At 37.2% G+C, this 13,775-nt stretch overlaps 1 protein-coding gene across 3 annotated transcripts in view; it reads right to left on the bottom strand.

The window, feature by feature from the left end:
- Positions 1–13,775, bottom strand: part of LOC127416899 (unconventional myosin-VIIa) — a 65,295-nt gene that overhangs the window by 5,255 nt on the left and 46,265 nt on the right. For 2 of the 3 annotated variants that reach the window (XM_051656490.1, XM_051656492.1), the window contains 13 exons: positions 13,399–13,516; positions 11,830–11,956; positions 11,516–11,685; positions 11,100–11,290; positions 10,823–10,947; positions 9,587–9,744; positions 8,523–8,676; positions 8,213–8,368; positions 7,462–7,567; positions 3,238–3,351; positions 2,886–2,973; positions 405–511; positions 65–250 (listed from right to left, as the gene is read on the bottom strand). In XM_051656490.1, coding sequence (XP_051512450.1) covers positions 65–250; positions 405–511; positions 2,886–2,973; positions 3,238–3,351; positions 7,462–7,567; positions 8,213–8,368; positions 8,523–8,676; positions 9,587–9,744; positions 10,823–10,947; positions 11,100–11,290; positions 11,516–11,685; positions 11,830–11,956; positions 13,399–13,516 — 1,800 coding nt within the window. Of the gene's footprint in view, positions 1–64; positions 251–404; positions 512–2,885; positions 2,974–3,237; positions 3,352–7,461; positions 7,568–8,212; positions 8,369–8,522; positions 8,677–9,586; positions 9,745–10,822; positions 10,948–11,099; positions 11,291–11,515; positions 11,771–11,829; positions 11,957–13,398; positions 13,517–13,775 lie in introns of all 3 variants that reach the window. The other variant, XM_051656491.1, reaches the window with a different exon arrangement.

Raw genomic sequence — 13,775 nt, 5'->3', positions numbered from 1 at the left:
AAAAACAAGACTTTCAATGGCACAAAAAACCAACAGCTGAGAACATTGGAACTGTAAAACCAACCCGTTTCCAGTCGTCAGGCGAGAGCTGGCGTGTCAGGTCCAGTGGAATGAGCTCCTTCAGCATCTTAGGAATGCTGGGAAAATGGGATTTGTCATCTTCAAATTTCACACGGTAGATTAGGGCACCGAGTTGGAAAACCTCTTCTCTGGAGCACTTGTGGTATCCACGGAGATACTTAGGAAGCTCCTACACACAGCAGGTGGTTATAAAGATACTGTAAGCTGCCATGATAACTTATAAAATGAGACTGGATGTCTTCCAAATGACTTCTTTTTTGAAAGACCACATATTGTCCAGGGTTTTATTCTATGGTATTTAAATGGCCTCACGACCAGCTCACCTGATAATAATGGAAAATCGAATCTGCGAAGGAATCTTTTCCTGGAACTGTGGTCGTCCACAACTTCTTCATAAAAAACACCTGGTAAGTCAATGAAGGCACTATACCTGAACATCAGAAAAAGAGTCATTAATTTACAAAGTTTCTTCTCTAATTATTGAAAAATTAATAGAGGTCAGCCAATAGTAGACTTGATCGATACCGATAACTAAAGTGGTGGAAAAGGCCGATAATCGTTTTATAGAATCGTTCACCAGATGAAGGGGTGCATCTATCTATCTATCTATCTATCTATCTATCTATCTAATGTTTCTGAATATATATACAGGTGCATTTCAATAAATTAGAATGTCGTGGAAAAGTTCATTTATTTCAGTAATTCAACTCAAATTGTGAAACTCGTGTATTAAATAAATTCAATGCACACAGACTGAAGTAGTTTAAGTCTTTGGTTCTTTTAATTGTGATGATTTTGGCTCACATTTAACAAAAACCCACCAATTCACTATCTCAAAAAATTAGAATATGGTGACATGCCAATCAGCTAATCAACTCAAAACACCTGCAAAGATTTCCTGAGCCTTCAAAATGGTCTCTCAGTTTGGTTCACTAGGCTACACAATCATGGGGAAGACTGCTGATCTGACAGTTGTCCAGAAGACAATCAATGACACCCTTCACAAGGAGGGTAAGCCACAAACATTCATTGCCAAAGAAGCTGGCTGTTCACAGAGTGCTGTATCCAAGCATGTTAACAGAAAGTTGAGTGGAAGGAAAAAGTGTGGAAGAAAAAGATGCACAACCAGCCGAGAGAACCGCAGCCTCAGGATTGTCAAGCAAAATCGATTCAAGAATTTGGGTGAACTTCACAAGGAATGGACTGAGGCTGGGGTCAAGGCATCAAGAGCCAGCACACACCGACATGTCAAGGAATTTGGCTACAGTTGTCGTATTCCTCTTGTTAAGCCACTCCTGAACCACAGACAATGTCAGAGGTGTCTTACCTGGGCTAAGGAGAAGAAGAACTGGACTGTTGCCCAGTGGTCCAAAGTCCTCTTTTCAGATGAGAGCAAGTTTTGTATTTCATTTGGAAACCAAGGTCCTAGAGTCTGGAGGAAGGGTGGAGAAGCTCATAGCCCAAGTTGCTTGAAGTCCAGTGTTAAGTTTCCACAGTCTGTGATGATTTGGGGTGCAATGTCATCTGCTGGTGTTGGTCCATTGTGTTTTTTGAAAACCAAAGTCACTGCACCCATTTACCAAGAAATTTTGGAGCACTTCAGGCTTCCTTCTGCTGACCAGCTTTTTAAAGATGCTGATTTCATTTTCCAGCAGGATTTGGCACCTGCCCACACTGCCAAAAGCACCAAAAGTTGGTTAAATGACCATGGTGTTGGTGTGCTTGACTGGCCAGCAAACTCACCAGACCTGAACCCCATAGAGAATCTATGGGGTATTGTCAAGAGGAAAATGAGAAACAAGAGACCAAAAAATGCAGATGAGCTGAAGGCCACTGTCAAAGAAACCTGGGCTTCCATACCACCTCAGCAGTGCCACAAACTGATCACCTCCATGCCACGCCGAATTGAGGCAGTAATTAAAGCAAAAGGAGCCCCTACCAAGTATTGAGTACATATACAGTAAATGAACATACTTTCCAGAAGGCCAACAATTCACTAAAAATGTTTTTTTTATGATGTATTCTAATTTTTTGAGATAGTGAATTGGTGGGTTTTTGTTAAATGTGAGCCAAAATCATCACAATTAAAAGAACCAAAGACTTAAACTACTTCAGTCTGTGTGCACTGAATTTATTTAATACACGAGTTTCACAATTTGAGTTGAATTACTGAAATAAATGAACTTTTGCATGACATTCTAATTTATTGAGATGCACCTGTATATATATATATATATATATATATGTTTCAGCAGATTATGTTTAATAATTTTATTCCCAAGATATGAAGTTTTAGACACGATGTATGTGCTGACAGAGCACGTTCCAATATAATCGCACTTTTCTTTATAATAACAAAATATGCAAAAATAATATCATATGCATTGAAGTGAGGAGGATAAAAATACAGTATGGATGAATTTGGTCAATGATTAAAAAATTAGAAACAGCAAATCCCCATAAGGTGTCAGTGATTGTTTTTATTTCACCTCTAGATTCCACTGTTATATTGCAGAACCAAGCCGTTCTAACTGTAGAATTATCCAGCGCCGGCCACAGAGGACCACGGCGGAATAATAATAATTAAAAAAAAATCTGCAAATATCGGCATATATTTTTGCAGATAACCGATAGTTCCAAAAAGCAACTATCGGCACTGGTTATTCAGTAAAACCGATATATCGGTCTAACTCTAATAATTAATAGCCTTGATGAATTGACATTGTAGGTTTGAGCAGTGAGCAGTGAATATGAAAAAAAAAACAAAAAGGAATGTGCTGTATTTGTAGACACCACAGGTGTACCATCTTTAGCAGGTCGGGCTTTCTTTATCCAGTCTGTCAGATGGCGGACAAAATCAAAGAAGAAATCGCCCTCTGGTACACTGATCACCTACAACACACAAATCCAGAAAAACAAAACGATACAAAAATGAAATAGAAAAATTGTGTTATGCCCCTTATTGAAAAGGCCAATTTAGACCAGCATATCTAAGCTGGTTTATGCTGGTTTATACTGTTTTGGAGCTGGTCTAGCTGGCATAGCACAACATTATAGACCTTAACATGGCTTATCTATAACAGTAATCTCTGGTGTATGTACTAAATGTTCTTAGCCATGGCTCATTATGTGATAGACAGTGCTGTCTAACTTTACCTTATCAGAGATCTTGACAAACAGACTAAAGCCCTCGGGTGATTTGAGCAGCAGTCTACTGGAGATGTTGAGACAGAAGTCTTTGGCCTTTGTGCTGGACTCCACCTCAAATGCCTTAAACAGACAGCGTTAACATTTACAGTGTGTCTTTTGGCTTAAATACTCATCAGATCACAATACACACTGGGTCAAAGGCAACAAACAGTTCCATATGCATTTTAAGGAATATTTCATCTTTATTACAAATTAAGCTCTCAGTTACCACAGACTATAATCTCGCAAAGTAAACACATTGTGTTTATTGGCATTACATGATCTTGACAAGAGAAAGAGTTGATCTAACTTAGCACACTTTACAGACTTAAAAAAAACATACAAACTTACAAAATTAGTAAATTATTGATCACACTAGTCTCATGTAAACACACATGATGTATAGGGGGCCGTTTACACCAAACATGTCCTTGTGCAAAAAAAAAGAAAAAAAAGAACGCCAGACGCAGTGCTACAAATAGAGTAGAGTGCAGGTGTCTCGAGAAGCATTTTTAACAGCTGAAGTTTTTTCACTTGACGCATCTATAAAAACGTAGAGCTCCGGCACAAGATGGTGAAAAAACAGTAAGACACAGCACAACGGCCAAAGATGTCCATCTAGTGCATGTTTACATAGGAAAACAACAGAAAAATAGCAAGGACGGATGCAACAATGTGTTCCTTGTGAACGGCCTCAAAGTCTTGTTGCAATACTTTCGAGAGGTGTTTATTTTAAGTTTTTTTTTGATGCAGCGTCTTGTTCCATAGAAGTCCATTGTAAATATATTACTGTAAACACTCATTTTGTTTTCATTTGTTTTTACAAATTGAGAAAAAATCTAAATTATTTTTATGCAGTGAACCGATAATATTTCTTTGAGTATAGGTCGACAGTCATTATCTCTCATTTCAAAGAATTTACATTGACTTTTCCATGATAATAGATGGAAGCCATTTGTATAATTAAAGGTGCACTCAGTAACATTTTTTTTATGATTAACACTTTTTATTGATTCTTATACAAATGTAACCGGTTACACAAACACAGAACAAAGAACAATACATACAGAATCAATCATTATCCCCTTTGAACCCCCAGTAATTCCCTATCTCCCTCCCAATCTCCAACCCCACCCTAACAATCAACAGACATCCTTGTGGTCAAAGCCAGAGCCACACACATATAAACACACACACACACACACACACACAAATAACAATCAACAAATAAAGAGAGATAAGGAGAAATGAAAAATTCCACAAAAGATACAATTCACAATTTCGACCAGAATCATGTTTCTCTCCACATGGTCCTAACTGAGAGCCATCCAGAAAGGTCAAGTACTTGTCCCGTTTCTTACCATATGTGTCTAATCTGCCAAGCTGTTTATATGACATCTTTTCAAATGCTGCCACCCTGCCCAGTTTGGTGAACCATTCTTGAAATGAGGGAGCGCCTTTTGACTTCCATCCACTAGTTTGGACCCAGCCTTTTGTATATTTGACACTTACTGTAATAACCGCCCCATTACCCAATATACATAGTCTAGGGCAGAAAGAAATCTGAGTATCTAAACTTCACAGATAAAGTTCTGGACTCTTACCCAGAATTCTTGAATCTGAGCGCAGAACCACAGAGTCTCCATCCTCCAGCTGACATCGCCAGTAGGTAGGTGTGTCTTTTAAACCAAGCCTAAACAATCTAGAGAGAGTCCAGTAGAAACTATGCAAAATCTTAAACTGAATAAGGCGTACCTTTTTTCTTTTCTTTTTATAATTTCCCACTCCCCATCCTCTAATAGCAATTTTAAATCTCTTTCCCATAACCTCTTAACAGCTGTTAAGGCTCAGTCATCAAGACTATGAATCAACAAGGAATAATACACTGACACTTCATGACCCTTTACAAAGGCTTTGAGCACCGTACAAAGTGTCTACAGCTTTAGGGGGCTGTGTACTACCACCAAAAATACAGTAGTACAAAGTAAATGGCACAGCTGTAAATACCTGAAAAATTGAAACCTAGAAATCTCAAATTGTTTTATATTTTCAAATGATCTCAAAGCTCCATTTTCATTAAGGTCTCCATCGTTTCTTTCCAGCAAAAGGGGGACTTATTAATACATACAGTAATTTGGGGTTCAGCCATACACTTGAGGAAACATTTAGGTGAGTATCAAAATTGAACATACGAGAAACTTTGTCCATACTGAATGTACATAAGTGTGAAATAATAGGATGCATTTTTACTTCTCTATGCAATTTAATAGAAAGACTTTGCAGTGGTGAGACTGGGGCAAGGACCGCTTGTTCAGTGTTGTACCAGGCAGGGGCTCTCTCTAGTGGAAGAGATCAATGGGCCAGTTGTCTAAGATTAAAAGCATAGTAATAAAACAAAATTTTGGGGAGGCCTAAACCTCCTGTGTCAATTGGTCTAAGTAACTTACTGAAATGCAGCTGAGGACGTTTACCATTCCAAAAAAAAAAAAACACTTAGATATTCTATCAAAATCAAATTGTTTAAAATAAGAAAGAGGAACTTCTAGAGGAAGAGGCTGTAGTAGATAATTGAATTTGGGGATACAGTTCATTTTTACAACATTGGCCTTCCCTGCCATTGACAAATGTAGTGAAGCCCACCTATCCATATCACACAAGAACCTTTTCATTAATGGGTCAAAATGACCCTGCGCACAACAGCCAAACCGGCATCCATCCCCTGGAAATCCGACGGTCCATGCACGCTCACAAGATTTTCCGTGACACTAATGCTACCAGATTGCTGAAATCTGGTGTTTTTTTTTCTTGTTTTTTTTTTTTCTTTATTTATTTTTTAAAAAATTATGTAAACCATGCCATCAATAAAATCGGCCCCACTAAATAATAACATAAAACCCAAAACATGAGCAAATAAACTCAACAATAAGTCAATAAAGGGAGAAATAAAAGGCAAGAGTCAGTGGGCAGCCAACAGAATAACAGAACCTCAAAGACCGCATCAGCAAAATATGCAATGTGTAGCCTATATTATTAATTAAGTGCAGGCAAAGTTACCCACTCACACCATTGATTTAATGAAATCCACAGATTTTTGTGGGCATGTGAAAGTCTTGCATCCATCCTTGCCATCAATTCTCAGCTTAGCAGTGTAAAGAAATGTGAAGCTCACCTTTTCCTCGTGCAGAAATTTCTTACACTCTTTGAATCTGTCCCGTTTCGCTTGTGTAGCACTGGCAAAGTCCGGAAAAACCATAATGTTGCAGTCCTCCCAGCACAACTTGCCTTTATTCCTTGCCACTCTGTCTGCCGACCGCAAGAATCTTGCTAGGATGGATCAGGGTCTGTCACCTGTTTTGAGAAGCTGACCCTGAGCTCTGTGCGCACGTTCTATTTCGAGCCGGTGGCCCGCTGTGTTGATCAAATTTGGAATGAGTCCATCCAAAAACTTGATCATAACTTGAACTTCCTTTACCTCTGGGATTCCAACGAAACGAACATTATTACATCTGCTCTGATTTTCCATATCCTCTATTTTTTCCCACACCTGTTCTATATCAGCCTTGGTGGCAGGCGGATTAGGCTGTAGCTCTTTTCCATCCGACTCCAGAAACGCAACTCGCTTTTCAACTTCGTCTATTCTTGTAATCAGAGTGGAAAGCTTGCCTCCACATTATTGTTTGTTTCATTTTGGACTTGCAGTGACACCTAGTGGTGTGGATGCAGCATCATTCAAAATCAATAGTTTTCAGTTATCAATGCCTTTGTAGAAATTCACTATTCACAATCAGCCATGATTAATTTAATCCAAGAGTGAAAGCGTCCAAAAACAAAATGGTTACTGAGATTAAGCGAGTAGTATTTGGCAGGTCATGTGATCTCAACATGGCAGCCCCCATGAGGGGACCATCTCCATGTAGATTTAAACAGCTTTTATAAGGTTTCTGACATGACTAGAGTCTTCATCTCATGTGAGTGGTCATGATTTTATACATATGTTTCAAAATTACAATTAATTTATTTTAGAGTAAAACTATTTTAATGACGAAAAAATTACTGAGTGCACCTTTAAGTAGTTTATTTATATGTTTTTGAAGCCCAGTATATCAGCAACACCTCTGAATCATATTACCATCTGAAAAACAAGATCCCAATATGTTTGATTAGTCATAAACATATGAAAGTGTGTCCCACCTCATCTGTGTCATCAGGGAAGTACACTTTGTGAAAGATCTGTGTGGTCTTGTGTTGAATGGCCTCAACTTCAACCAGGTGAGGCGGGTACTTCCGTGAACCATTCCTGGCACACAAACAAGCATCCATGATGAGTCATTCATACTGTGAGATTCATAACACAGATGACGCGTGTTTAATAGCACAAAAAACAACATCCCAATTCCAGATTCTATCGGCTGAGAGCTCATAATGTGGCAGACAGACAAAAAGAGAGAAATGGGACACGATATCAAGAGGACATTTTTTAATTAGCCCATATGAATGTCCATGTAACTGTACATGGCTTAATCAATGCTTTAACTGTCTGCTACAATAATGTAATAGCCTATTATTTTAATTATATGAATTACTTTATATTATATTTATGATTAATTTAATTAAAATATTATTTTATTTATTTGGGGGCCTTTCTCAGCAAATACTGCTATGAGATTAATTTGATTAAATGATTAATTAATCAGGTAAATTTGATAAAAAAATGTAATTGATTGACAGTCCTAATTTAAAGATAAACTTTATATAAATGACACCTCACAGATGTAACATTTAAACTTTTATGCTTTTATATTACATTCCAATATTTCATCAAAAGATAGCCCCATACATATCCACAGAGGTCTGGGTCAAACCCTGAATATCCACTGACCCTAAAATCACCCCTGTATATGTGTACAAGCGCATTTATGAGTGTTAAAGGGAGTATCAATACCGTAAAGCTTTGTGCACTCTCTGCATGCAGTCAGGAGCCAGTGGATGATGTTTCTTGGACTGTAGGAATCTCTGGACATGAGGTAAGAGGACGTTACTGGGTGGGAAAAGACCAGTACAAAGCCAGAGCAACTCCCAGCCTTTCTCTTCACTGTACCTGCATACACACAGGCAAACTAACTCACGTATACAATGTTTTTAGTTTTGTGTATGTTTTCAATTTAACTATTTTTGACAACCACAAAAAATATTGGAAGACATGACTGTGTCTGGCTACATATGTTTAGGCCAGTAATGGAGTCTTGACTCACTTGACATGGTTTTCAGTCAGCTGTTTGAGTATCTGGCAGAAGATCTCGTCTTTAAGAGGCTCTGCCTTCAATGCGCACTCAAAGATCTGATCCGTGAGCTCGTTCACAGAACGCGTACGCTTAGACGGATAATCGCCCATATATTTCATCAGAGGTGCAGGAGAATCAAGGATGTTTACTTGCACATAGAAGTGAATAATAGAATAATAGCCATGAATTTCCTAACATATAAGTGAAACTCTTTTTCTCTAAAAAAATTGGTTTGTTTCATCCGATTGGATTGCAATCCCATGGCATATGTTTATTATATTTATGTGTATCTGTGGGGATTTCATACACTAATTTGGTCTCAGAGTGAAATACATTTTCTCATTGTATTCCACTAATTGAGACCCTTCCAAAGATATAGAACACATGGCTATCTCATATTTTTTATGTTTCGATCAGTTCTGAATATGAATGTTGTGATTATAAATTAGCAAATTATGATTACAGAACAGCTCTATTTTGTCAGCAAATTAAAAAGCATTTTTAAGAATTGGATGGATTAGCTATGTATATGGGTGAAAAGTCAAGATTCAAAACTTCTGAATGACACCTATTTTGTGTAGATCAAGAAAGTGGTTAATATATTATTACATAATTATTTATTTATTTATTTTTCACAGAGTACCCCTGACTGGCCTGGTGTAAGCTCAGTTCAACAAGCCCTTCTATCAATAAAAAATATACAGTATATACTTTTTTTAAATAAGTTCCAAAAAGAAGTACAAAACCTGCCATAATTTCTAGAAAAGAAGTTGACAAAATGATGTAATGCAATATCTGGTGATTACATATGCAATGTGAGAGATTAATAAACAACTTTAGTGAGCCGGACATTTTTGACCGGAAACACAAAAGGTGTTAGCACAAACAAACACAACACAAGGGTTAATGTTAAATGTTAGGAAAGACTAAAATAAAATGTAGAAATCATGTTACTCATTAACAAAAGACACTTTGAATTTGTATGCACTTTCTACACTCCATTCAACTATCCACCCATCGGTCTTAAAGGATATCAATGAAGGCCATGCATGCCTCCTGTGAAAGCTCCTCATGGGCCACACACTTCTTCAACAGAGCCTGTTTGATTGGTTCTCGAGTGCAGCACCAGAGCTTGTCCTTCCCTCGGTTCTTTGTGATCATCACTCTACTGAGGGTGTGTTTGGGAGGAGGCCTGGATGAGAGGATGGGGTCAAAGGTCAATGAGGGCTTGCTTTAGTCCATTTGTCTTTTTTGCTCAACTTTTTGCACATTGTACACCCTCATGGTGAAGATGCCAAAACTGATTAAAAGTTTATAGTGGATTATTTACAGTTTATTTGGAATATTGATACCATGAAGCCTGTCAAGATATAATATAATATTAAATAGTTAATTATTCAAATATCATGGTCGAATGGGCATCGATGTGCGTTGGCATAATTTCACTAATAATGTAAAGCAATATTGTAATCCAAAAAATCTTTAACATTTTAGGTTTCATTTTCTGAAAAGGGATAGTTCACCCAAAAATGAAAATTCTCTACACATCATTTACTCACCCTCATGCCATCTCAGATGTGTACGACTTTCTTTCTTCTGCACAACACAAATGAAGAGTTTTAGAACAACATCTCAGCTCTGTAGGTCCATACAATGCAAGTTAATGGTGGCCAGAAATTTGAATCCCCAAAAATCATAAAGTCAGCATAAAAGTAATCCATACGACTCCAGTGGTTGACCGACAGGTGTGGGTGAGAAACAGATCAATATTTAAATCTTTTTTTTTTTTTTTTAACTATAAATCTCCACTTTTACTTTCACTTCCACATTCGTCTTCTTTTGTTTTTTTGGTGATTGCATTTGTCATGCATATCGCCACCTACTGGTTGGATCTAGTCAAAGACGGAGATTTACAGACAAAAGGACTTAAATATTGATCTGTTTCTCACCCAAACTTATCGTATAGCTTCAGAAGATATGGATTTAACCACTGGAGTCTTGTGGGTTACCTTTCTGCTGGCTTTATGTCCTTTTTGGAGCTTCAAAGTTCTGGCTACCATTCACTTGCATTATATGGACCTACAGAGCTGATTTGTGTTCTGCAGAAGTCAGAAAGTCATACACATCTGGAATGGTATGAGGGTGAGTAAATGATGTGTAGAGAATTTTCATTTTTGGGTGAACTATCCCTTTAAGCAAATATAATTTCTTCAAACATGATTTTGAAATATGACCCAGGCATTTCTTCATGAGAGACAGCATTCATTCACCTAAAGTAGTCATATGAGAATTCTTCAAGAGTATACGGCTTTATCCGCTCCTCATTCTCTGTCAGGGGCATGTGGGAAATCCGGATAGACTCTTGACGTTGGTCTGGTGTCATGGTAACCAAAGCCTGAGCCGAGAAGCCCGAGAGAGTGCAAAAGAGAAAGAGAAAGCAAGACAATCAGAGAGAGACTGACTAAGAGTAATGAATCATAACAGAATGAAATGATAAATATTAGATGTCAATCAGCAGCATCTCTAAAGAAAAGAAAATATCAGTACCACGATATCCGGCGGGGGTCTAATGACGGTGGGCAGCACATAGACGCAATCGGCTGGGAAATCTCCTCTCTGTTTGGTTCTGTCATTGGTGCCATGTGCCCAGCCAGAGGTCATGACATGCTCGCCTGTGTCCTGGTCCAAGAAAATAAGGTCACCTTTCAGGAAGCTCATGAATGTTGAATCATCGCCAGCTAAACAGGATAAATCAGTTACATGGAGTAAGTCAAATGTTAACTATACTGTATGGTTAAACATAATTTCTTCAAGCAAATTCATGTTGCACATGGCAACAATCATTTGCTTAGCATTCATCAGCATTGGAAAAGAAGACAAAAATAATGATTACCGGAAATTATTTTTACCAAAAAAGGTTTATTTAAATGATATTTACTTCTTGCAAAACCTGTTTCTCTAACCTGGACTGGGGTTGTCTTGTAAGGCCACAACGAACTTTGATCTCTTCCTGAGACCCTCTAGAAAGGTCACCACCAGGTCACGTATGTCCTCTGCGTTACTGGAAGTAAAAGTGTACTCATCGGCTTTGATGGTGGCCAAAGTGAAGCTCTGAGCCTGAAGCTTCCCCCCTCTGACAGAAAGAGAAAATTCATAGACAAAGAGAATGAGAGAGAGAGAGAAACTGAATGTAAATGTCCAAACTAACATCATTAAAGCTCAAAAATCATGTAAAAAATCAAAAGATCTTTAAACAATGCTAAAAGTATAGTCTAACCTGCTGCTGGAAACTGTAGTGATCTCCGGGAAAGAAAGTTCTAGCAGAACCTGCTCTTGTTCATCCACAAAGTAGACACCTGTCCAGTTTACAGCAACTATCACATCATTTTTGGGTAGACTGGGACCTGAAAACAGGAAGGAAGAAATATAACACACCAAACCACAGAACTTTTGAAAAGTAGTGTTTTAAGTTGACGTAAGGGTCATAGACATATATGGCAGTCAGAGATTATAAAAATGCGAAATCTTTTGACAAGTTTGTAGAAATTAGAGGTAGACTGATATTTCGTGTTTACTAATTAAACTGAGTTGCTTTTTGGAACTATCGGTTAAAGGGCAAAAATCTGTCAATAGTTTTTTTTTTTATTCCTCCTTGTTCCTCTGTGGCTTCTAGAGGTTAAATAAAAACAATCACTGTCAGACAATATTTATCCATACTTTTGTTCACATTTCCATGCAAATTTGGTTATTCTGATTAGATAAATCAAGTGTTCTAAATTAAAGCGAGGGCATGAAAAGAAAAATGCAACTATATAGAAACGTGTGGCATCAGCACATACATCGGGTCTGTAACTCCATATCTTATTAATAATAATAAATAAACTCCTCTGGTGAAATATATATATATATATATAATGCAACATCCTTAATCTGGTTAATATTTAGGCTATAAAAGCTTAATTTGGTATATAATATAGAGCATTGTAACCAAGTCAAGTCTTCGTTGTTTCAAAATAAGTGTCCCAAATTAAGTAGGTGTATTTCGGGCATGTTCATAGTCCTGCATTGTGCTTCAAATCTTCATATTTTCTGGTTATTATTGTAATTCTGGTTGAACAATAAACTGTATCTGGGATTTTATTCATTTTGGACTCCTGTAGCCTCTATGTCTGTGCCTGTCATAGTAAGGAAAGGCTAAGATGTTTTTTTTTTCTATAAACTGATTAATCGGTTATCGGTCTTTTTCACCACTTTAGATATCGTTAGCTATCGGCCGACCTCTAGTAGAAATGTAATATTTGTATCCATGTTGGTATCAAACATTTTTTAAAAACATATATAGCATTATCTACATTAAAATTAAATGACTTTAAAAATGTAAAGTGGTGTAACCATCAAGTTAAAGATATTAAAATACTTTCCTAGCACCTTGAATACATGTGACTGACACAACTGACACAAAGGCAATATTGATCATGATACTCAGTCATGAGGGTCCTCTCTGTTTTATGGTTTTCTTGTCACATGACAACAAATGCCCACCACACTTTGATTATGAGTTTGATTTGATGGGGGGAAAAAAGTTTCAAATATGAATAATATTTCAAAACATAATTTTTACTGTCTCTGGACGGTCACACCACTAAGACATTTTTTACTTTAAGCCCCAGAAATGACTTTGATCTCAGAAATTAAAAGCAAATTCATCATAGTAGAGGTGTATTCAAGAATTCTTATGCGTGAATTGCATTTTTATTTTTATTTTTTTTATGTATTTTTGAATAACTAGATCCAGACGAAACAAATGAGAGTCACGTCAATGAACCATTAATGTTTCGAAATATACCTGAAAATTTAAAGGCCTCGTAGAATCTTGAGAATAACAAAGGCCACTTGTAACGAGCGAAATCCACAACTTCCTGCTTCACTTTCTGAGGGTCCACTCGCTTCTGAGTGTAGATGCCCTACAAAGAAAACATGATGTCTCTCTAGAACTACACAACTACAGATAAGATCACAAGCCTCTTTGGTTTTACAGTGACAGTGAAATATAGACACAATGGGTGTTTGAAAAGGTACACAGCCTATTATTTTGAAAGAAAGTAGTATGTATGGTATTTTCTGTATGTATGGAATACATGGATATGCCCAAACAATTTAATGTTCCTAAAAATAGGCTTGATTTTCATTGAGTAAAATATAATTTTCCCATTTGTTTTATTT

The sequence above is a fragment of the Myxocyprinus asiaticus genome, chromosome 26 (genome assembly GCF_019703515.2).
Source record: "Myxocyprinus asiaticus isolate MX2 ecotype Aquarium Trade chromosome 26, UBuf_Myxa_2, whole genome shotgun sequence".
Taxonomy (NCBI): Eukaryota; Metazoa; Chordata; class Actinopteri; order Cypriniformes; family Catostomidae; genus Myxocyprinus; species Myxocyprinus asiaticus.
Note: the sequence above shows the minus strand (reverse complement) of the source record. Positions and strands in the feature narration are given on the sequence as shown.